Source organism: Oikopleura dioica, chromosome 2 (genome assembly GCF_907165135.1).
Source record: "Oikopleura dioica chromosome 2, OKI2018_I68_1.0, whole genome shotgun sequence".
Lineage (NCBI taxonomy): Eukaryota > Metazoa > Chordata > Appendicularia > Copelata > Oikopleuridae > Oikopleura > Oikopleura dioica.
Genome location: NC_137292.1, coordinates 10,721,127 through 10,743,873, shown reverse-complemented (window position 1 = coordinate 10,743,873; position 22,747 = coordinate 10,721,127). Strand labels below are relative to the sequence as shown.

The following is a 22,747-nucleotide window of genomic DNA, read 5'->3' as shown; positions in this document are numbered from 1 at the left end:
GCAAGCGCAGAGATGTTGAACAGTAGAACAGTTAGAGAGAAGCCCGAAACTTTAATAATTTACTTAGTGTGTGTTTTTTTTTCAATAGCTAAACGGCGCTCAGAAATCAGATGCTAGTCTCGGGACTCAAAAATTATAGACTTAGAAGGGGTTCCAAAAGGAGAGTGAATACTATTGGCTGAGTCTGGGCTATTTGAAATAATTGATTTTCTCAAGCACTTTTCAGGCTCAGAAAAGTAAATTTGGATTTGGAGGCCTTGATAAGCCACTGTTAGCAACTGCAGAGCGGCTATGAAATATTCTAGGGCTATGAAATGGAGCTTATGTGCTGCGCGGGGACTCTATAAATATAATTACAAATTGGTTCCAGAGAAAGTGAATTTTTGATATAAAAATCGTCAGGTTCATAAACTATCTAAGGGCTGCTGAATAATTGGATTTTGTATTAGGCTGACTATCAACTGCTGAATAGGGCTGCGAAATAAAGGGAACGCCGAAGAAAATTAATGACTTCGAAGGGGTCTGAACGCGGCTGTCTTATACTCTAAAAGGGGGATCAAAAGCTGAAACGGGCTATGAAAGGTTGATTTGACAAAAATTGCGAATCGCGAATTAGCCACTGAGGAGGGATCTCAAATTTGTATCGAAATTCTAGCAGTCGAAAAACAGCCCAATAGAACAAACGTCATTTTCGAACTGTATGAAAAAATAATTGACAGAGGATTTTTATGCGCTGCCGCAGGGCTCTATAAAACCGGCGATCGCGAATTCAGTTGTTAACGACTTTCAAGGGATGACTATGAATTGAATAATTTGTAAATCATTACTGGGAGCGTTTCTGTTCTACAGTTAGTTTCTATAGCGACCAATTTCAGGTGCTATAGCTTGGCTCAGAAAATTTTCTTCTACGAAAATGTCTTCAAAAGATTCTTAGTTTCTAAGTTGATCTTTAAAAAATGACCGGAATTGTGCCCTTTCTAGTCCGACTAAAAGTGGTTGACAACAGCTCATGGCTCCTTGATCCTGCTGTCAATCACGTTTCTAATATTTCAGAGCCCCCATTATCATCGATCAGGTAGATGAGTTCGCCGGTGGACATGTCGGTGATCGCCCAGACGGCAAAGTCGCCCAACATTCCAGCGAAGGAGATCTGGCAACTCGTCAGGTCGAAGGAGGCAAACATTTTCGATAGCTTGGCAGTGTTCGATGATAAGACCACTTTAGCGTTTTGGACATTTATACTTTCAAAGAGGTATCGAAAAAGCTTCAAAAGACGGAATAGAAGAATTTCAAACTATCAAATTTCGATACGTTCCTAAACTGAGTGGTTTTCTGGAGGAACTGCATTGGATTTTGTCGGCGGATAGAAGTGATTTGATTGACCATCATCTGTCCTTTGTCGGCCTTGGAGGTCTAAAAACAATTTTTATCACATTTTTTTCTTGCTTCTCCCCAAGTGATGACAAGATCGGCCGCTTCCGCTTCTTTCGTCGAGTAGTCCCAGTTCCTTTGGGCAGATATAGGCGATGGCCCTTTCGAAAATTTTCAACAAGGGGGCCGAAAGGGCGCTATCGACTCACTGCCGCAAGAAACCGGGTAAATCCAAAGTTTTTTTCTCTGTCTCTATTTTTGGATGAGGCGGTGCTACCTTATTCCTCACAGTTTTGGGAGGGCGGCTGATCCTTCGACACCTTTATCCAGAAATCGATGAGAACACGTCAAAGGAATAACTTGAGTAATTCCACAGGGGCGCGTTTTATTATTCTGCTTAGGAAAGCAAAGATGCACACTAATATCCCCAAGGATCTGTACGGTTACGGGTACCGCCTCATTACTGCGTTTACCCGTCTATTACTCCGTTAGTCAGAAAGAAAGTTACCTTTGGCATAGACGATCCAAGGTTCTGAGCGACGCACTTGGCAGATCCAAGAGCAGTTGTTCGTAAAACATTGTCCTTGACAGGTTGCTGAAAATAACATTATAATTTATGTTTTCCAAAAAATGGGCCGGAAATACGTTTGAATGAAGAAAATCTTACCTGTTGAGTAATCTGTCTGACGGTTTTGGTGAGTGAACCGGAGGTTCGACGTAACATGCTCATTTTTTCGATGAATTTACACGATTTTCTTCTCTTTGGTTTGAGTCGAGCTGGTCCCGGGACGTGGAAGAGTTAGTGCCAAGTGACCAATCGGCGCGCGAGACTGCACATTACGTCGGCGCTCATTGGCTAGGCGCCATGAGTGAGAGAATCCGGTGAAAATTCCATTCAGGGCTCTAGAATTTACTAGAATAGAACCATCACATATTAAATTAATTATTAGAGCATTTTTAATTATAAAATATTAATGAAAATCCTCAATTGTGTCGATAGTCTCAAGAATCGTAATAATGATCGAAAAAACATAAATTTATGGCTCTGAGAAGATCGAATACAAATCGAAAATGCCGAGAGAAACGAAAATAATTCAGAAAAGTAAAACTTCCAGTGGGAAAAGTCCTCCAGGATCTGGAGCGACCTGACCTGTGGGTGGTAATGAGACACCGCCACGAATCTGAAGTGCCCTTCAAGAATTTCCCTAAAGCTCATTCATTTTAATGAATCTTTCCCCAACTTCCCCTTGAACTTATTTTTATCGAAGAGATCACACCATTAAAGAGCTTCTTGGAGAACTGATGAAACCGACCTGTTTCCTTTAATTTTTCTTGCTTTCACGTGGCAATTGTTATGTAACGATTCTTCTCTACAGATTCTGTTCCTTACTATTCTTGATCAACTGTATTTTAATTATCTTAAGATGGCCGCTATCGCTGAAACCGTGTGGCAGTACCAGCAGCAGTACGAATCTGCCCTTGACGCTTTTTTCGAGTTCAAGGCCACCGGAAAAGTAGCATCGGTAAGGGTTGAATCCGGAACAACTCAAGAGAGCGCGGTTGCATCCGGCACGCGGGGAATTTTTTCCATAAAAAAAAATTGAATAATTTTGGAGCCGAAGACAAAGTCGAAGTTTTCCGAGATTCAACCCGTGCCGGATGCTACCGCGCGATATTACCATTTTTTCTCGATAATTTATGTAAAGAATTTGATATTCTTCTAGACACTCTTTCACCTTGAGAGAAGTTTATTCGTGGAAATTTGTAAGACAATCATTTTTGCCGGTTTTTCTTTCTTCTTTTTTGAATATAATTTTACACAACTAACATGATTTTTTTCAGGCCGGCCCCAAATTAGATATGGATCGTGTTGAGAAATTAGAAAAGGAGAATGTTGAGCTCAAAGCTACCCTCGCGGAAGTCCTCAAGCGGTAAGTCTTATTTCGCTATTTTCCGCGTGGCTAATCCGTCATCTTCAGATTAGCTGCTCTTGAAGGTAACACCAAGGTGCAGGCCGCCCCTGCCGCCGCTGGCGACGCCGAGGAAGATGATGATGACGTCGATCTCTTCGGATCCGACGATGAAGACGATGCTGAGGCTGAGAAGATCAAGGTAGGTCCTAATGAGAAAATTGCGTGACTATCATTCTCAGGCCGAACGAGTCGCTGCCTACAACGCCCGAAAAGCCGCCAAGGAGGAGAAGAAGGGCAAGGTCATCGCCAAGTCTAACATCATCTTCGATGTCAAGCCCTGGGATGACGAGACCGACATGGCCGAACTCGAAGCCAACGTACGAACTATCGAAATGGACGGACTCCTTTGGGGAACTGGTAAACTCGTTGCCATCGGCTACGGTATTAAGAAACTCCAGGTAAAGAGACTCTTTTTAGTTTCATTTTTAATTTTTCATTCAGATCACGTGTGTTATCGAAGACGACAAGGTCTCCACTGATCTTTTGGAAGAAAACATCACCAACTTCGAGGACTACGTCCAGTCTGTCGATGTTGTCGCCTTCAACAAAATCTAAATACTCTTCCATTGTGCCGCTTGTAACATCCAACCCTAGACGAATTACCAGAATAAGTTGAGTCGCAAGGATTCTAGTTTTTTGCCAATTTACTTTTCCCTCCAACTGAGTAGGTATGAATGCAATAAACTCCTGCCGTCCTTATTCCAGCGTTTCTATATTCTTATATTGCAATGTCCGTTTTTACGAAACAGTGAATACATCACTAAGATGAAATTAAAAGTCGACTTGAGGCAAATTTTCAAAAAATTTTTCGTTCTCAGAAGAAAGAGCAGAAAATTCTGAGTCGAATAGGCTAGATTTGACCCGTAAATTTTGACTTTACGACGTCAAAAATTGCGTAATAAAGTCCAGATTAGGGCAATTTTGGTAAACTTTTGGGGATCTTTTAAGGGGTTTCTGTTGGATTTATTTGACTTTCTATAGCTCAAAAGAATCGCCGTCGAAAACTGAGGGGGTTTTTAAGGGTTTTGAAAAACTCAAGAAAAATTTTGACCATAATTCGACCGGTCGGTTTCAAGGTGTTTCGCTTGGAATTTCTAAAAATCCAAGACAACCCCCCCTCAATTTTCGACGGCGATTCTTTTAAGCCCAAGAACGCCAAAAAACTCCATCGGAAACCCTTCAAAAGCTCCCCAAAAGTTTTGGGGAAATGAGTCATAATGACGTCACTTGATAGAATTATAGAGCCGGAAGTAGACCATTCGACTCAGAATTTCCTCCTCTTTCATATTAGCCAATAAAATTTTTTTGAAAAAATTTGCCTCAAGTCGACTTTTTTAATTTCATCTAAATTCTAATTGATAAATTCAGACATATTTTCCACAAATAATTGTCTTTTCATCGTTTTTATTATGGTAGTAAAAAGAAGTAAATGAACCTCATGAATTGAACGCATGTTTAGGCCGTGTTCATCAGGCTTTGGCCAGCAGAAGAGTCGTTTTTATGGGCAACAGTAGACGTAATTTTGACGCAGAAAACATAATTACTCGCAGCAGCTGTTGGACACACCTTCTTTTTCAAAAACGTCTTTTAACGCTTGTTCTACATCGGTGGAGATCATGTTCGCTGAAATAATAAAGTTAGTGGTGTTTGGAAGAAGATAGACGGGAAACCGGCAATATTTTGTTATAATACGGCATTATTTATTATTAAAACCCCGTCATAATCCTCGTCTCAGACGTCGCCTCGACATTATTTACCTTTACAGAGAGTAGGGTTAAATGGCAGATCCCTATGTCCGTAATCAACATCGATTTCTTCTGGTTCAGGCTCGCTTGGATTCCAGACGCCGGTTCCAACGAGCACGGATACACATTTTTCAAGCGACGCGACGTGGCAAACGTTTACTTTTCCTTCCTTGCGTGCTTCTTTGAGAGTTTTTGTAAAGAGGTTCGCCCCGTAGACGTCTGATAGGGGATTGTCGCCGAAGCAATATACAGTGTTGATTTCATCCTGGTCCAATTTCTCGGCGAACTCTTCCATAAGTTTTAACGAGTACCTAAAGATCACGATGACTATCTGTGAACGAATTGGCTTTATTGACTTACTGGTAAGTAACGACGGATGGTTTGCCGACAAGACCTTCGTATTGAAGAGGCTGTCCTGTTAGTTTTTCGTAAAGTGCTTCCAGACACACAAGGAACGCCCCATTTCCGAACCTGGGAATTGGACTTTTGGCCATCCACTAAACATTTCTTAATAAGGAAAGGTCTCGATCGTATTTAATTTTGAAACTCTCGATAAGCTGCAAAGAGTAAATAAGAAAAGTTATTTACCTGTAGGTCCATGTTGGAGGCGAGAACTGGAATCTGCTGTGGACCAGGTTCAGGTGTGTGGTTTGGGCGGCCGTTGGTTTGGATAACGTCCAAAATTAATTGTAAAGCTCCTGAAGTTAACTTTGAAGGCGTTATAAATCACAATAGACCCTACCTTCCCAGTTGAGTGGCTCTCCAAGAATCACCACAGCCTCGATTTTAGGGAAATTTGGGTCATCTTCGACTTCTTCGGTGGGCCACTTTTTACGATCCACCCAGTCGAGGTAGGGGTACGCCTTTCGGACATCGTCCAATGTGACCATGTTGGTGAATCCAAGTTCTTTGGCAACGTCGTAGCATCCTCCATCGTGTTCAGGGCCGACAACAAGGACGGTTTTGTCGTGGTAGTCCATGAACATTTCGAGGGGGCTTTGTGACATGATAACTTGATCGGGATCGACCTTTATGTTGAGGGCAGCTTCGAGCGAAGCAACTTTCTTTTCACGGTGGCCAAAAGCGTTTGTGCAGAAAACTGTAGGGACTACGAATTGGCCGTCTTTATAGATCATTTTCATTGCTTCAATCGCTTCCGGGATGGGAGTCTTTCCTCGAAGGAGAACTCCGTCGATATCGAACAGTAGACCGAATTTATTTTGTGACGACATGTTTCGTCGTGTTTTCTCTCGTGTACCTTAATTTTTTCAATTTCAAGGTTTTCTTTGTGTTTTGTATTCTGAGGATAGAAGGCAAAATCGCTGGAATATATACCTACCTCCGAAGGAAGAGGCATGTGATCGGCAGTAGAGGGGACTGTTCACGCGTGCCAAGCAAGTTAGCTTACGCAACGACAAGGGCGCTCTCACTATCAGCATCATTCTCCAAGATGAAAATAAGTAGTCGAACTGAATCTATAAACAAAGCTTATTAGAGTTAAACATTAGAAAGAAGTTTAAGGAAAGTCTTGTTAAATATGTTAGCATGCTTCTTCAACATCGTGTTCTTTATCTTCTCGTTCTTCGTTCTCCTTCGTTCTTCGTATGTTTAGGAGGATGCTTGCAGTTTGAGAATAACTTATTCTGAATAAGGAATCATTACATTAGAAAGATGATGGTCAAACTAAGATGGATATAATGACACCAAGCCTATTAAATACTTCTTAGACACCGTTTTATTTTCGAGTTGTCTCCATTTGTAACCAGAATGTGTGTTGTCTTGGGTGTGGCTAATATTTGCCCTCCCAATCTTCCGATCAAGTTGATACAAATGAAATTTGAAAATCATTACGGTGTCAGCACTTCCATGCTGACTTCTACAGCCTTGCGGGATGCAAATTGCAGCAAGCCCCTTGCTGTTATGCGCACGTGATCGGGTAAAATTGTATCACGTGATTATCATGAATGAAGGTTTATGAGAATAACGGAGGAAAAGAGGAGTCTTATCAATGCTCACAAGACAAGAAGTCACGGGGAATCTCTTATCCAAGTCAGGAGGTGGTGGGAGTCAACGAGGAGAACTCCTATCGGATTCTCAGAAATATAAGTTCTTGGGAGAAGGTTGACGTGTTTTTCTCTATTGATTCTGAACTGCAGAATCTGAAGAACTATTACCTGACCAATCAGAATTTACATTTGCCCTAAGGGGAGCATCTTCGAATACCGACTACGGATAGATTTCTTCATGGAATTACAAGGAATTCTAGTGTGAGTGCTTGTGACTGCATTAGTTTTCTTGAAAATTACTCAACTCACAAGAAATCAGCTTGATTTATTGGCGTAAGGTTGAACCCAAGTGGAATAACACTCAAGCGCACACTTATAAAAGCTGGAATGGAGTCTTCAAAAACTTCATTTCATAACTTTGCGTTGATATATTCACGTTTTTCGTTTATTAGATGAAGATATTGAAGATAATTCTTGGGGTATCAGTAAGAGCATGCCAAAGACAACTGTTAGACCTTTTCGAAGAAGAAGAAATATGTACTGGAGGACGACGAATAGGACCAAAGTTCAAAAATCTAAGACAAAATCTAAAGGCAAAAAGAAAGAGGGTCAATATTTGACAATAATTACAAATAAGATACGGTTATTTTTGAACTCTTGAAGTGAATTCTGCATGTGATTTCAACTGTGGGCCGACCTGTTGGGATCAAGAGAGGGTTTCATTTTATTTTTTTATTGAGAAATTCGTAGAGTGATTTCAGAGAACTCAAAAATGCTTTCTCAGAATTACATGAACTCGCTCAGGACCTCGGCCTGAGGTCAAACTGTTCCAACAGTCGACCTTGATCTGTTTCCGCCCGATTATGAAATCTTCTGCAAATAGACTTTGCCTCGCTACGTGCCCTGACAAGATCGGATGTACCTGTGATAGCGGCCTGGTATGGAATGGAACGGATTGCACTGCGGAATGTCCAACAAAGGAGTCTTATTTTCCCGACTATGGTTTCCAAGAATCTGTTAAAGGTCAAAAAGAAGCCTCTCAAAGATCTCAGACTTGAGTTACACCTATTTTCGCTTTTCATAAAGATTTTACTAATTGGCAACTCATGAAAAGCGTGTAGCTTCATTAGCAAGTTGTAGAGGGGAAATGGAACGCGGTGTTTGCCTGAAAAGCCGAGAATGCATGGAGACTTGCGGTAAGGATGTGCCTTATTACTGTAAACTTCAGGCTTGTCGACCGCAAAATACTCGATGCGGCTGCCCAAGACATAAACCCGTGAAAGGACCGAAAGCCTTCTGCTACGCTACAAAAGAAGATTGTCCCATCTCAACAAAATAATCAAAAAAGAATCTTCCTGTACAGAAAAAATTTATTTATTTATTAAAAAGCTTCCTTTGACGTCTATTATGATAAGTGCAGGTCATGCCCCGCAGAGGTTGCCTAAATCGCAAATCAAGCTTCAGTCAACTTCTCGAAGGGTCGCCGATTTCCGATTCAAAACGAAGCACAGATTCTACTTCCTTTCAAAAACATTTCTCAAACCTCTTTGCTTCGCATCTCCGATTTTATTCTCACTTTAGAAATTAAAAAGAAAATGAGATTGAAATATATTCCATTATTTTTGATAGTTTTCATAAAAGAGAGTTTTGGAGAGGAGGAAGATTTGTCGAGATGTCCAGAGTGTGGCGAGTGCGACCAGAGTTTCTTTCTACCAAACGATAAGTGTTCTGATGGGATCGCTACGAACACTCCTCTAAAAACGAATGGTGATGTCAAACGAGCAGGAATCGCCCAGTCCGCACATCCTTACGGGTAGGCCTAGCTACGCTTTGATAAAATTGAGAGGGTTAAATTTTAGACACAATCTTAACTGCACTCATACAATAGAAGTTCATTGCGCGCCAATGAAGTTAACAATTGTCAAATTCGATATCGAAGACGAAGATCCAAAGGACAACTACATCTCTGGAGACTCGAGACATCACTGCGAATGGGATTCGATTAGACTTAGCTGGAAGGAGAAAGACGGTCAAAACTCAACCTGTTCTCCTGTCTTCTGTGGCGTCGTCAGTCAGCTAGAAGATTATGTCTGGGGCCAGGGAACAACCGCTTCGCGAATGTCAGATTTTAAGGTATTTCTTCATTGAAAATTCTTAACCCTAGTAAAAGGTCACACGGACCACGGTCGAAAACAAATGGCCCGGGCGTCGCCCCCAAATAGCATGCGCGCATGGCGTGCGTAAACTTTATTACCCGGTTTTACGCAAATAATTTATATCCCTTACGTTTTCGGTAGGATTACGGCGAAAACGATCCACGTGACTTCGGGTGGATGGAGCCGGTGTACTTGAATACCACCAAGGTCGAAATTGCGCTGCATTCCGATAGGTCAAGATCGATGTATGGCTTCAAGATTCAGTACGAAAGTGGAAAAGAGTGCCTCAAAAATACCAGCGATACTGAATTTCCATGTAACACTACTGGAAACCATTCAAATATGATTTGCGATGAGTCTGGCGTTTGGAAATGCGACGAAAGGGATTATTATAGGAACGGTTTAACTCATATATTAACTGAGAATCTTATAATTCGAATAAAATCAACGATTATTGTTCAAGCCGAATGACAGATATGGAGATGAGTGCAAAGAGCGGATGTGGGCAGAATGGGAATCTTGGGGTGACTGTTCGGTAGCTAACTCGGCAGCTGGAGTAAAAATTCGCAAACGATCCTGTGTCTATGGAAGTCCTTCTATTGACTCTAAAAATTGCCGAAAATGTAATAGTTCGGAACCTTTTTCGAAGCTGTAAGTAGAAAATGATGTTTTGCAAATGATTACTGAATATTCAGCGTGGGCAAAGATCGACCAGACTGCGAATTGGATTTTCGCAGTTGCAAAGCCGAAGAAACTGGGGCAAATCTCGAAGATAAGTCGGAAATTGGGGTAATCAGCGCTCTCAAGGATAACACTATTTTCTCCAGGTATGATTTGCGTAGAAGAGATCCAAAGGCTTTAAAACAATTTCATGTTTCCAGCCGGGCTTTCAGGAAACGTTTATTAAGAGAAAAATTAGTGTCTAAGCAATTTTTTACTTGAATAATTTTATAAATCAAAGAAAGAAAGTAATTCATTCGTCGCTTACGTAGAGTCAGCAATTCTTTACTTGATGTTGGCGATGGTTTTTGTCTACATCACGACGTTTTTATGGGCTCACTGGAATATTTGCCCTCCTTTCTGACTTTACTCATTTAGCAAAAGGACATTCTCTGATTCTGAACAAGAAGGCTTGGGGAAAATAACCAAAATCACCATCCACTACTGCGGTAAATATAGTTTAATTACCGTCGTTTATTACGTTTTGTATTAGGTACCGACTTTGTCATGCAAGTGACCATCACACGATCGGGGGCAAATTCACCGATATCGATACCTTCAGATTCAACAAGGACCGGGTCAACAATTCAGATATTCGAAAATTTAATGGATTTTATAAGTTTTTTCAAAATAATAACCCAGCCAAGAGCTCGCCTCGTTTGCAAAAACGTCTTTCTGCACAGAGCTTCATATTCTCGTCGGGAAAACCCATTTTTCAATGGCAACGATGAAGATATTTTCTCGAGTAAGAACGTGACGCTCGGTCCGCATGATTATATTACTGGCCTAAGAACGAAGAGCTTGCTAATCCAAGATCGCTTCTCCATTGCTGAATCTATAAACTTCGAAATTTCGAGTCTTTCGGGTAAAACACGAGTGGAACCGACGGTAGATGACGAAAATACAAGCACCCCTCATTTTATAACACAACTTACTCGCATTGGACGCGCTGAACCAAAAGTACGAATTCTATATACTCAAAGCCCAGATCCAGAACAATGGCAACTTGGATTTTTCTCAGCAGCTGCTTCAAGCAACATGCTCTTGGGATTATACGTGAACTGGGTCAAAACAGCTGGGCACTGGACTGAGTGGGGACCTTGCCTCGACTCTCTTGAAAATCAAGTCATTTGCAACGGAACCGATTCATTCCGAAAACGGCATAAGATAGTAGACAACAGTAGAACTCTTACAACCTCCTGCTCAAGCTCATGTGCCGCCAATGAGGAAAAATGCGATAAACCTTGTATGGAATGCAATCGAAATAATTGCCCAAAAGAAGGAACGCTCGCCCTCGCGACTCCTACCAAAAACCCTGCTAATCCAAATTTGGGAGTACTCGTTATCTACAAAAATGGAACTTTCGGGACAGTGTGTGACGACGAGTTTAATGAAAGGCCAGCGAAGCTCGCATGCGACAAACTGGGACTAGGACCGCTGAAAAACTGGTACACCTTTTCAAAGTCATCTCTCAGGGATGTCGGCTCATTTCATTACAACGGGAGCGATCATGCTCTCCACGACATGGAGATCCTAGTTGACAACATAAATTGCCCCGAGAACGCAACTGTTTGGGAGAACTGTAACTGGATTGAGCAGCATAATTGTGGACACCAAGAAGATGTCGTTATTGAATGCGAGCCAAGAGTTGATGGATGGCAACGATGGTCTGAATGTGATAGCGACTGTAACGGCGGCACTAGAAAACGAGAGTTTAAATGCTACGAGTGCACCGATTCCTCTTGTTCTCGAGGTTGTCAAGCTCTGCTCGCAAATTACCAAAAAACTAATTCGACGATTCAAAAAGAGCAATGTAATACAAAACCGTGTCCGGAAATCGGTGCAATTCAACTTGTGACTATCAAACCGGATGGAAAAGTAGAAACAGACCCGAATCTCAACAAAGGCATTGTCCGAGTTTTCTATAAGCATGAAAATACAACCACTGGCGGCGAATGGGGAACAGTCTGCGATGACAAATTTACGCCAAACGTCGGACGCGTCATTTGTCGACAGCTCGGTTTCTCTGGTTGGAAATCGAATGTTAATCCCGAACCAGGATCAGGAAAACTGAGAGGGAAGATCTGGATGGATGATGTTATTTGCAACGGAGATGAATCAAGACTGGACGAATGTTATAAAGGCCAAAGAGTCGGTGGAAGAGGAAACAACTGCGATCACGAAGAGGACCTTTACATAGAGTGCGGAGAGAAACAAGCTGCTGATTGGAGTCCTATCCAATCGATCACGAAAAACGGTTGGACCATTGCAAAGGCTTCAAGAGTAAGAAAAACTCATAGCGAATACAGACTGTATGACGGTAATCGCGGCAACCACTTCAATTGGACTAGCAGCGGCACTTGCTCAGGTGAAGATGTTGTCCACATCGTTTCGAATGACACTAGTGGCAGCTCAGATGCTCGCTCATGTGAGGACCAGTGTGTTTGGGCAAACCTAAATTTCAACAGCTCTTACACGCTCGATCCAAAAAAGGGTTTCCGTCTATGGTTTTCGGCTCCTCCTCGAGATGATGTCAGCGTGAACGTTTTTGTGAAAGACGAATCTAGTGAAAATTTCTTGAGCGAATCGAAACTTTGTAAGAATATCAAACTCGCCGATTTAGAAGGACAGAACTCTAGCTACTATGATGTTGCTTGCGACGGAATAAGTGAAGAAGTTTACAGTGTAAACATAACCTCATCTCATGAGCTCTGCCTTTACGAAATTGAAGCATTCGCAAAAGAAAACACTGTTGATCCAAAATGGTCACAATGGTCTAGTTGGTCTGAATGTAAACCGGAGTGCGAGAACGAAATGGGGAAGAGATATCAATATCGAAATTGTCTCAATCGCTGGGCATATTCCGGCTCTTGTGGTTATCAAGCAGATCGAAAGACGGCAGCCTGCCATCATGTGGATTGTGTCAACGAATGGGATGTGAAGCTCACTTGGAATGGCAAGAATCGCGCTGAACATGGCCTCGTTCAAGTGATGCACAACGGACAATGGGGAACTATTTGCAACGATTCAGTGAACAAAACCCGAGTCTGCGAACTCGTGTGCAATAAGCTCGGCTGGCAGGACTGCATGGCTCCGGACATGGGATCGTCTTCTCAAGAGCAGCCGAACCTGGACACACCTCACAAAGGCATCTGGCTAGATGATATGGACTGCGACAATAGAACTAGAATCGAAGACTGCACGCATTTGCCATGGGGATCACACAACTGCGGTAGAACAGAAAATTTAGTCGTCAAATGTGGAAACCGGATTCCTGTGCCCGGAGATGTCTTACTCGGGGAAAAACAAATCAGAAATGATTACAAGAACAAGGTATTAATGTTTTCACTTATCAATTATAAAATAAAACTAAGACTGCTTTTCTTCAATGGAACACCACAACAAGTCTACCGATTTGTGGAATCGATTACGCTCTTGAATTAGTTAGAGGTGCTTGTCACACTGAAACATTCTTTACTGGAAATGTTCGACTCATCGATGCGCCAAGTAAGATTATGCATATTTTCATTAATTACAACTGATCAATAGAAAACAACACAGGTGGTGTTCTCATCAGTAATTGTCCAGAAGGAGGAATCTTCGACTGCTATCACTTTGCAAAGAATGAAAATTTTAAAGTCATCAATAAATGCTCCAACTACTACGAAATCACATGCGGAAAGGTCGACAGAAAGACAATTGCAACAAAAAGTCTAATCGAGACTCCAGCTGGTCCAGATCAACGAGCGCTGTATGTTCTCAGCAATACAGCAACTAAAGCAAGCTCGCAATCGAGCTGCAAAACGTTGAATATGACATTGGCAATGGTAAGTAAATCTTTTATGTTCACAAAAGTCATTGCCAATGACTCATTGGTTTTAGCCAAAAACTGCTGCAGAAAACATGATTCTGAAAACTGTTCTGATGGCAAGAGGACATCAGGGATACGATTACTGGCTGGGTATGACGTACGATGAGTTTTCTCGAGAATGGCGTTGGGATGATCAAACTCGTGTGGAGGGACAAAGAGCTTTTACTAACTTCCTTCCCGGACAAACTTTATCAACATCGTCAAGAAATGCCAAACGTTGTGCAACCTTTATAACTACACCTTCAAATAGCTCGGGATACAATGACAATGGAAAGTGGCGTTTTGAGCAATGCAGCAGCACTAATATCCACGGCTTATGCTCGACTGTTCCCGGAACTGACTTGACACTGATTTATAAATGTTTCGATTGCGATGCAACAGGTACTTTAGCTGTTACAGCATATTCTAAAGAAATATTTTTTAGATCAAAAATCGGCAAAAATCTTCTACGACCAAAAGATCGAAAGCTATCGCCTGGCCGGAGTATACTCGCCTCCAGTAGCCGGAATATCCGCAGTAACAATTTTCATCGCATTGGTTTTGATTTCAAGCGCCGTATACTTTGCGTATTCAAAAGGATTAATCGACAGTGCTCGTCTTCCCAATGTCTCCTGCATCAGTGCTGAGGAAGATAACGAAGCACTCATTGCTGATGACAATGATGGTGACGACGGAACATATGCTAGCCCGATTATCAGTCTTCCAGATCCAAAGAAAAAAGACAAAGATGTAAATAAATCAACTTACACGGTAATGAATTAGAAAAATTATCATTTTCAAAAAATTTTTACCAGGCATTTGATTCGAAAATTGGTTACTCTCCTATGGAAAACGAAGACGACAACGAGTAGTTCACTGAATTTATGTTTAAAAATTTTTTGTCAATTTAATTTTACCTTTCTGTCAATAAAAAAAAGAAACGTACATAAAAATAGTAGTCATTATGTCGAAGAGAGGCGAGGGATAAGTGTGCAGCTTACGCCGCGGCTATGCAATTTACCAGAAAGTGCCACTCAAACCACGCGTTTAACACGAGGCGAGGACTATATAAGAAGCTGAATTCGCAACGCTATTTACAGGAATAAAAATTTCAAGCAGATAATGAAAATTTTCGCATTTTTAGCCGGATTCACAAGTGCTCTTCCCGCTTATACCGAAGTTGCGGAGCTTGCAGCGCAGCCGAACGCAACTGAAGCTGTCAAAGAAATTGAATCAAGAATGCAAGATGTCCTACAAAAACAAAATGATCTCAATCAAAGACAAGAAGAGGTTAGTTTCGTTTTATATCGAGGCCGTTAATTGTTTTAGTTTCTTCAAAATGATGCTGACGCCAACTACACTGGATTTAGTTGGGAAAAATGGGGCAACGAATGGACGATGATTGGAGCAGAATGGACCGCGCTTGGGAATATGTGGGCCAACATCGACTGGAGTAGCTGAGAAGAAATACAGAATAGTTAGCTTTGTGTTCTTACTGTAATTTTCTTTAAAATAAATTCAAGAAAATTTAGATTATATATTTTGCATCAACACGAATCAAGGAATTTTATCATAATTCAGCAGGAAAAGGTCAAGCATTCTACCAATGATTCAATCAATGAGTAAAACTCACTTCTAAAAATGATCCTTTTCTATCTTCTATCCGTATGTCTTACTCGAGAGATAAACCCGAGAGAAACAACAGAACCAGAGACAACCACAATATTTCCGTTATCTGACTCTGAATTTGCTACGACATCGTTTACCACGACAACAACTATGAATACAATGTGGACTCAAACAACGACTAAGAAACCTACTCCTACGAGCACAACTACCACGACTACGACGACTACGACAACAACTTCAACTATGACAACAACTACGACTACGACAACAACTACGACACCGACTACAACTACGAGGACGACTACGACAACAACTTCAACTACGACAACAACTACGACTACGACAACAACAACGACTACAACTACGACAACAACTACGACAACAACTACGACAACAACTACAACTACGACAACAACTACGACAACAACTTCAACTACGACAACAACTACGACTACGCCTACGACTTCAACTACAACAACGACTACAACAACTACGACTACGACGACAACGAAAACAACTACCACAACGACAACAACTACAACTACAACAACGACTACAACTACTACAACAACTACGACTACGACTACGACTACAACTACGACAACGACTAGAACTACGTCAACAACTTTGACAACAACATCAACTACGACAACAACTACAACTTCGACAACGACGACAACGACTAAAACGACTATAACTAAAACGACTACTAGTGCAAGAACAACAACTTTCGGTAAAATCTGAAAGGGAGAACATATCATATGTATCTTAAATTTCGCAAATTAATCAAATCATACTAATGATCCGGGTTGAACTGGCCTGGACAACTTTCGGGTTCCGAAATTCTTTAATTCACTACGAAAAGGTCAAGCGTTCTTTGAATGATTGAACTAGTCCAATTGTCACTATATATAAAATGATATTAATCCTTTTAATTTCGTTATGTTTAGCCCAAGAGACAACGACCGTCGAGCCAGAGACTACCACACTTTTCCCAATCTCTGAATTTGCCATCATTAATGGGATATGGGATTTTGACAACGGAAACGGCCATCTTTCTATAAACGAGAATGATGCAAGGGACGGTGTGAATATTTTTGTATTCACTGCTGGGTCACTCACTGGGCTTATCCAGGATGCATCTGTTACGTTTGGCGCCACCAGCATAACTATTATTGGCACGAACTCATTAACGAATAAAAGCTGGAGCTTCGTTGGAAACAGTTTGGGAACATCTGCAAGCTTCACAGAAAATGGCTTATCAGTAAATATAGCGAAAAGAATAGAGACTACAACTACTGACGATTTGACAACAACTTCATTTACTACAACTACAGTGAGAATCACACATGATACATCAACAACAAGAAAAACTACAACTCCTACAATAACTACAACTACAACAATAATCACACATGATACCTCAACAACAACAAGGACTACGACTACAACAACTACCACCACTACGACTACCACCACAACGAGAACAACGACAACAAAGACAACGACCACAACAACAACGACCACAACGACAACGACAGCGACCACGACCACAACCACGACCACGACTACAACCACGACCACACTGCCAGATTTCAGCTCAATAACTGGATCATACACTACACTTGCTGGCCACAAAGTTCAAATCTCACTCATGTACAGTATTTTATTCGAAATTTCTGTTTGATAATATCCTAGTGGCATCAATACTGTTCGACTTACAATCAGAGGATCAATCACTCGTTATGGTGCTGCTGCTGTCGATACGAAAGGAAGAAAACGTGTCATGTGGAGCGATCCAGAAAATGGACTGCAGCTTGTTACTTTTAGCCATGGTGATACCCTTGGAACAATTCATGGCAGTTCTTCGGATTTTGATGGTTTAATGATGTTCAAATCTAACTTCGTTTCAAATCAATGGCCAATTCCTAACTCATACGAACACATTGTCGGTCAATGGTCCGGTCAACTCGGGCATCTTAACATTTCAACGACATCATCAAATGGATTTGTCATTCGATCAAACAACTGGGAAATGAATGATCTAAATTATTATGTTGCCTGCGAGATAAAACAGATTAACAATGGTGTCCTCAATGTCACCTCACAAGATCTTGGAATGCGAGAGGTCATTATTCTTATCGATGTCGATTCAAATACGATGCAAATCGAGCCTAACTGGGAGCCTCATCAAAGATATTATTTCCATCCAGGTAAGAATAATTATTTTTCGGTCAAAGAAAATGAATCTCTTCGTTGATTTCATTTTAAATCGCTCAAAGAGAGTTTAATCATCAGGTAAAGAGTGAAAACTAAAGATTCTGGATTGGCCAAATAATACTGGAGAGAAGATAAAAATATGCCTTGCAAAGGCCTTCAATAAAATATTATTTATTCAATTGGTTTTGATGGCAGTTGGGCTTAAAAACTTTGAAATATTGAAATTCCTGAATGAGTTCTGCATAGTGCACAAGTGTGAGAAATGAATGACATCAGGATATTAGGATAGATACAATAAATCAGAGAAAGTACAGTAGGTACAGTTGAGATTGTTTCCGAGAAAACGATGAAGATGAACTTTTTTGCGGCGGGGGAACTTTTAACAGCAAATTTATTTGCTAATTCATTCACTTATAGGCGCTTTTAATCAATCTGGTAGAGTGAAATTTGAGATCGAATGATAAAATGAAACTATACAGTTAAATAAAGCGTAAGTATTTAATACAAGGAGAACGAGTTGTTCCGCTACTAGCTTTCCTCCACTTCAGTCTTCACTTGTCGTTTATTTCGGCCACCCGAGGCGGTGACGTCTGAACACGCGAGAGTTAAATTCCATTCGGTTACCATGAGTTAAATGGTAGTACCTTGGTGAGTGTCACTGTGCCCTTGCCTTGCCCTTTAGATTTATCTGACCGGACTACTGTAAAATGATGTTATGTGATGAAGGATGAGAACGAAAATAACAGTAATATGAAATGACACCAGATGACACCAAGATGATCAAGAAGCAAACAATTTTGTCTAGAGCTAGAGCTAAGGGCCTCCAGATAATAACAAACTCCCATAATTACGGTAGAGCAATCTCGTTTCTTACCATTTTTAATCATGCCGACGCGGATACACTTCTGATACCGGCAATAAGGGCAGTGTGTGCGTGTCTTCTTATCAACATTGCACTGCTTGTTACCCAAACACACGTACTGGGCGTTTTTCTGTACCGATCGCTGAATGACATGGATTCATTCTACTGCCGGAAAGTACTAGATTATACCTTGAAAAATCCTTTGCACCCTTCGCAAGCAAGGACCCCATAATGTTGCCATCGTGCGCGATCGCCACAGACTGCGCAAACACCCTCTCCAAAGCCACCGTAATTGGTTTCTTGGGCAGGGTGGCTTGATGCAGGTTGAGTCGTGCCAAAGCTCTAAAAATATCATAAGAGAATAATCAAATTAGTTCGATAGATGATGATTTGATATGGACCATATCATATGGTTTTTTTCGACAATAGTGCCTCAGAAACCAACTACTGACTGTGATAAAACATGGAAGATGGCATTATCAAAATGTGAAAGAGGAGATAAATATAAGTATAGTTATACTTTGTGAATCATACTAAGAAATATTCTAAGTTCTAAATTCGAACTTCTAATTGATGGTACTTACATCGTTCTTTTTGTTGGAAAACTGAAATAATTAGTTGAAATACGATGACACCCAATTAATCACCCTTTCGAATCGCTGAAAAGCGTTTCCGAAAGAGCTAATGCTTACCTGTGTAGTACACATTTTAAAATCATCAGCTGAATATTTTGCCATTTCTAAGAACACAGCAGAGGACTTTGCTGGAATATCTAAACGAAAATGCTGCTCACACGAAGTGATCCGATATTTTTACCTCTATCGATTGTCCTCTCTTGTCTTAGTTTCTTTGCAGGAGGTTGATCTCGCTGATCAGGTTGAACCTGAATGAGCTGCTGTCGTGTACCTCCTTGTTCAACAATAACAATCTGTTGTTGCTGATGCTGTTGTTGGTTCACCAGCTGAATTGGCACCGCCTGTAGCTGGTATCCGTACTGATTTTGGACAAGAATTTGCTGTGAGGGCTGAATCTGTTGCTGCGGAACCTTAACCAGTTGATAGAAAAAATCAAGGCAATCTTGATTCTCTACCTGGTAAAGAACCTGTTGTTGGTTTCCTTTTTCGTCCTGGACAGTGATGATTTGCGCCGCTGTTTGGGGCTGTATTTGCTGAAGCTGTCTGGTAGACGATGCAGAGCCAGGTTCGGTCTTCATCGATACTGTTGTATTCGAAACTTTAGATGGCTCGGACATAACAGTAGAGAGGCTGACGAATTGCTTTTCATCGTTGTGTTTTTGACTTTCGTTTGGTCTCTAGGGCTTGGTTAGAATTTCATTTCTAGGATTCTCGAGGAACCTCAATGTACATTTGATTGTCAGAGCTGGTCACAAGAACTTGGTTGCCATTTTCCTCACTGTATTGGTAGGAGCTCGGCTGGATCTGCTGCGGGTTGATTTGCACTGGGATCATTTGGTGACCCTGCTGATTCATAATGATCTGCTGACCATTACCTGAAGACGTTTTTATCATTTTGCTTTTGTCATGCTGTGACGTTTTCAGCGCTCTAACGACTTTGGGAGCCGCAAAAACGGGAGCAAAGCGATTAAATCTTTTCCGGGGGAGCACTGCTTTTTCAGGTTCTGACTCTGAGGACTCCGACTGTATCATAATTTTCTCAGTGTCATTAGGAAGCTTTTGTGGTGTTAGAAAGGTGTTCCTATTTTTTTACAGTTACTGGATTTTAGTCACTTCAAAATCAAAAATTGTGCGGCTATTCTAAACTCTTGATTTTTTTCAATATTTTCTAACATTTCTCAATCACTTTCATATTCTCTTATCTTCTTTAATAAAAAATTATTCGTAAAACTTGATTTTTTCTCTCAAATCGGGCGGTGTATGTCGCTGCCCTTGGGGTCTCTCGACTCGGGCTCGTAAAAATCGAGCCTATGGCAGAGTCTCGAAAGATCGTATTTTTATTTCAGAAGCAGAGATTGCTCTTGCCCCTAACGGCAACACAAAGCGCGGAATACGATTGAAAGACACACTGCCTTGGAGCCAATTTACTACTCGACAATTTAGTTAATTTTAGCCCAATTTAGCTTGCCCGTCATCAGTCTCACCTGACTAGGTTTCTGAAGAAGAAAAATAATAACGCTAGCTTCAAAGTTTTTTTTTTATCTTTAGGTAATTATGTTTCTAACAAGGTGAACAATTCCGAGCTTCTTTATCGCGACCAAAAAGAAAATTTCAAGGTAACTTACCGTCGATGGCCTGAATCGGTTGTCCTTGGATCATTTCTCCAGCCGCGACCATGAACTGGTTTCCATTCGAATCGACAATTTGAAGAGGAATCTGTTGAATCTGCTGGTTTCCGAAGTCGATATGTTGAGTTTGCTATGAAGCGTTTGAATCGAAAGCAAAAATATTGAAATTTTACCATCTGTGTCTCCATCTTCTCTTCTTTTTTGGGTGTAATTGTCGACTGCGAAGATTTCTAAGAATTAAAACTTAGTTAAATATATTTTTAATGCCAGTTTGCTTTCAGATATTTGCAGTTATAAAATGCTGACCTGATTTATAGACTCTCCAAAACTAGCGGATGTCGTCATTGATTGCGTCTTTTTTTGAAAGTCAATACTGTTCTTCCATTACATTCAAAAGGAAAATAATCCTTTCCTTTCTCTATTTCACTGGGCGAAAAAAAACTCTTGAAACTTGACTAGAGGGTAGAATCTCCCCTAAACTACAACTAATCTGCCTCTCGGTTTGCGCGCACTCGCATGGAACGGAACAAACCCGCCGCCAACAAGCTCGCCAAGGCTTCGAGGCTATTTTTTGGAATTCATCGGACCCAAACATGTTTCCCGCCTTTGGGAGAAATTTCGAAGGGGATGAAATGCAAGCAGGCAGAAAGAGTTTGGCTCTTGTTCGACCGGGCGAGCCAAAATAATAAGAAGGCCGCGCACCGCAGCTATCAAAATAAATAGATACCACGTCTCCAAGAGATTGAACCAAAAAGACAAAAATCGAACTTTCAAGATTTTTTCAGCACCGAAACTGTACGATGATCTTTCATAAATAAAGAATTGACGCTAGCACAAACTCGAAGGCCACTGGAAAGATCATTTGCTTTGAAAACAAGAAAGGTGACCTTAATCTCCACAAGGAATCGATAAAAAGAGCGACTCCGAAATTTGTGGAAGATGGATTTGGCGAGACTAATGCGAACAAGTTGTAATCTTAGCCGTCGCGGGTGGCACTTTCGACGGGGCATTTTGACATTTGCCTGATTTGACAGGGCGCTACAGAAGTGCTCCTTAGATAAGCTTATCTATAGTGCAAGAAGCAAATTGTCGTTTTGACTTTTTCCTGAATGGGCAGCATCTGGCCCTCCGATAAGCTGATCAGTCGTGGTTGGAACGAGGCAGTTTTTGTGGGCGATTGTCCGTTCGGAATCACCATCACGATTTGCCCGTCTGGTTGTTGGATTCCCACCATTTGGTTGCGGTCTATTTGCACAGCTTCCGCGCTCTCCTAAATTATAAATAAACTTCACGATCCTAGCTTTTCCATAATCCTTAATCTTCAGCATATTTTTGAGATGCAGGCGAATTTAGAGTGAGGGCTCGTTACCTGGTTATTCTGTCGATTAAAAATAGTCGTGATGCCTTCGAGCTTATTTTGAGGTTGTTGGATGATTCTAACTTGCTGCCCATCGACCATTTGTAAACCATCGAGAGGGATTAACTGTTGATTTGAGGGAATTTGAACGAGATTCGACTGTGTTTGGTGTTGCTGATTTTGCTGCACCGAAACTGCAGTGCCTCTGGAAATCGCGTTGCCATTATTTGAAGAAGCTGAGGTAGTTGTGGCAATTCTGGTTTTCAAGGGTCACCAAGATTAAGTACGGACACGCTCCGAGGGAAAGCTAATATCATGATATGGATTTGAAAAGTATAATCTCAATGGGCGCACTTCAGTAATTTTACGCGCGAACGAGCACTTGCGCTTCCGCTGGTGCATGAGACGAGAGACAACTTGGAATTCCCGGAATTCCAACAACGGATGATAATTAAAGAACTTTTGTTGAAGATTATGGTTGACCCGGACCTTATCTGTTTTTCTTTTCTTGCTGGGGCTGAATGGCTGGCAGTACTTTTGGCTTGATTGGCACTTGAATCGGCGGCGTGTTTTCAGATTGCGTTGTCGTGTTGCT

The 22,747-nt window shown here is 41.2% G+C and overlaps 8 protein-coding genes and 3 long non-coding RNA genes across 16 annotated transcripts in view; 6 read left to right on the top strand and 5 right to left on the bottom strand.

Moving 5' to 3' along the window:
* LOC145699938 (putative protein kinase DDB_G0291842) overlaps nt 1-4,211 on the bottom strand; it is a 69,225-nt gene extending 65,014 nt beyond the window's left edge. Inside the window, exon 1 of the mRNA XM_081777202.1 lies at nt 4,206-4,211. The gene's annotated coding sequence lies outside the window, so the exon portion shown is untranslated. The remainder of the gene's footprint in view (nt 1-4,205) is intronic.
* On the bottom strand, nt 818-2,199 carry LOC145699957 (uncharacterized). The gene is made up of 3 exons (XR_014134112.1): nt 2,039-2,199; nt 1,880-1,966; nt 818-1,413 (listed from the first exon to the last, which is right to left on the bottom strand). It is a non-coding gene; the product is annotated as an uncharacterized LOC145699957 (long non-coding RNA).
* On the top strand, nt 2,763-4,043 carry LOC145699953 (elongation factor 1-delta-like). Its single transcript, XM_081777223.1, has 5 exons — nt 2,763-2,894; nt 3,214-3,302; nt 3,351-3,483; nt 3,524-3,742; nt 3,786-4,043. Exons 1-5 carry the CDS (start codon nt 2,796-2,798, stop codon nt 3,897-3,899), a joined length of 654 nt encoding a protein of 217 aa, XP_081633349.1. The 5' UTR covers nt 2,763-2,795; the 3' UTR covers nt 3,900-4,043.
* A 673-nt stretch (nt 4,212-4,884) lies between the features above and the next one.
* Nucleotides 4,885-6,381, bottom strand: LOC145698230 (haloacid dehalogenase-like hydrolase domain-containing 5). The gene is made up of 5 exons (XM_081775432.1): nt 5,832-6,381; nt 5,678-5,787; nt 5,450-5,586; nt 5,102-5,400; nt 4,885-4,967 (listed from the first exon to the last, which is right to left on the bottom strand). The coding sequence occupies exons 1-5, from the start codon at nt 6,319-6,321 to the stop codon at nt 4,885-4,887; spliced, it is 1,119 nt and encodes a 372-aa protein (XP_081631558.1). The 5' UTR covers nt 6,322-6,381.
* Nucleotides 6,382-8,690: 2,309 nt separating this feature from the next.
* Nucleotides 8,691-9,722, top strand: LOC145698229 (uncharacterized). Its single transcript, XM_081775431.1, has 4 exons — nt 8,691-8,908; nt 8,955-9,228; nt 9,393-9,651; nt 9,715-9,722. Exons 1-4 carry the CDS (start codon nt 8,691-8,693, stop codon nt 9,720-9,722), a joined length of 759 nt encoding a protein of 252 aa, XP_081631557.1.
* Nucleotides 9,723-9,724: 2 nt separating this feature from the next.
* LOC145698228 (uncharacterized) lies at nt 9,725-10,728 on the top strand. The gene is made up of 5 exons (XM_081775429.1): nt 9,725-9,902; nt 9,947-10,078; nt 10,350-10,420; nt 10,465-10,549; nt 10,614-10,728. The coding sequence occupies exons 1-5, from the start codon at nt 9,751-9,753 to the stop codon at nt 10,726-10,728; spliced, it is 555 nt and encodes a 184-aa protein (XP_081631555.1). The 5' UTR covers nt 9,725-9,750.
* On the top strand, nt 10,621-14,758 carry LOC145699917 (scavenger receptor cysteine-rich domain-containing protein DMBT1-like). The gene is made up of 6 exons (XM_081777174.1): nt 10,621-13,304; nt 13,346-13,478; nt 13,521-13,798; nt 13,854-14,223; nt 14,267-14,592; nt 14,637-14,758. Exons 1-6 carry the CDS (start codon nt 11,010-11,012, stop codon nt 14,691-14,693), a joined length of 3,459 nt encoding a protein of 1,152 aa, XP_081633300.1. The 5' UTR covers nt 10,621-11,009; the 3' UTR covers nt 14,694-14,758.
* Nucleotides 14,759-14,932: 174 nt separating this feature from the next.
* On the top strand, nt 14,933-15,346 carry LOC145699655 (uncharacterized). The gene is made up of 2 exons (XR_014134057.1): nt 14,933-15,111; nt 15,151-15,346. It is a non-coding gene; the product is annotated as an uncharacterized LOC145699655 (long non-coding RNA).
* Nucleotides 15,347-15,462: 116 nt separating this feature from the next.
* LOC145698227 (uncharacterized) lies at nt 15,463-17,730 on the top strand. The gene is made up of 3 exons (XM_081775428.1): nt 15,463-16,183; nt 16,401-17,106; nt 17,149-17,730. The coding sequence occupies exons 1-3, from the start codon at nt 15,463-15,465 to the stop codon at nt 17,708-17,710; spliced, it is 1,989 nt and encodes a 662-aa protein (XP_081631554.1). The 3' UTR covers nt 17,711-17,730.
* Nucleotides 17,731-17,833: 103 nt separating this feature from the next.
* Nucleotides 17,834-21,320, bottom strand: LOC145699942 (uncharacterized). 6 transcript variants are annotated; one of them, XM_081777205.1, is made up of 12 exons: nt 21,102-21,320; nt 20,969-21,025; nt 20,793-20,925; nt 19,888-20,042; nt 19,623-19,844; nt 19,349-19,577; nt 19,225-19,304; nt 19,117-19,137; nt 18,722-18,874; nt 18,545-18,674; nt 18,315-18,370; nt 17,834-18,260 (listed from the first exon to the last, which is right to left on the bottom strand). In XM_081777205.1, the coding sequence occupies exons 1-12, from the start codon at nt 21,138-21,140 to the stop codon at nt 18,222-18,224; spliced, it is 1,314 nt and encodes a 437-aa protein (XP_081633331.1). In that variant the 5' UTR covers nt 21,141-21,320; the 3' UTR covers nt 17,834-18,221. The 6 variants fall into 6 exon arrangements, with proteins under 6 accessions (XP_081633331.1, XP_081633332.1, XP_081633333.1 ...); XM_081777206.1 differs by having other exon boundaries at nt 18,315-18,367; XM_081777207.1 differs by lacking the exon at nt 19,117-19,137.
* A 538-nt stretch (nt 21,321-21,858) lies between these two features.
* LOC145698226 (uncharacterized) lies at nt 21,859-22,405 on the bottom strand. The gene is made up of 2 exons (XR_014133916.1): nt 22,165-22,405; nt 21,859-22,065 (listed from the first exon to the last, which is right to left on the bottom strand). It is a non-coding gene; the product is annotated as an uncharacterized LOC145698226 (long non-coding RNA).
* Nucleotides 22,406-22,747: the final 342 nt, after the last annotated feature.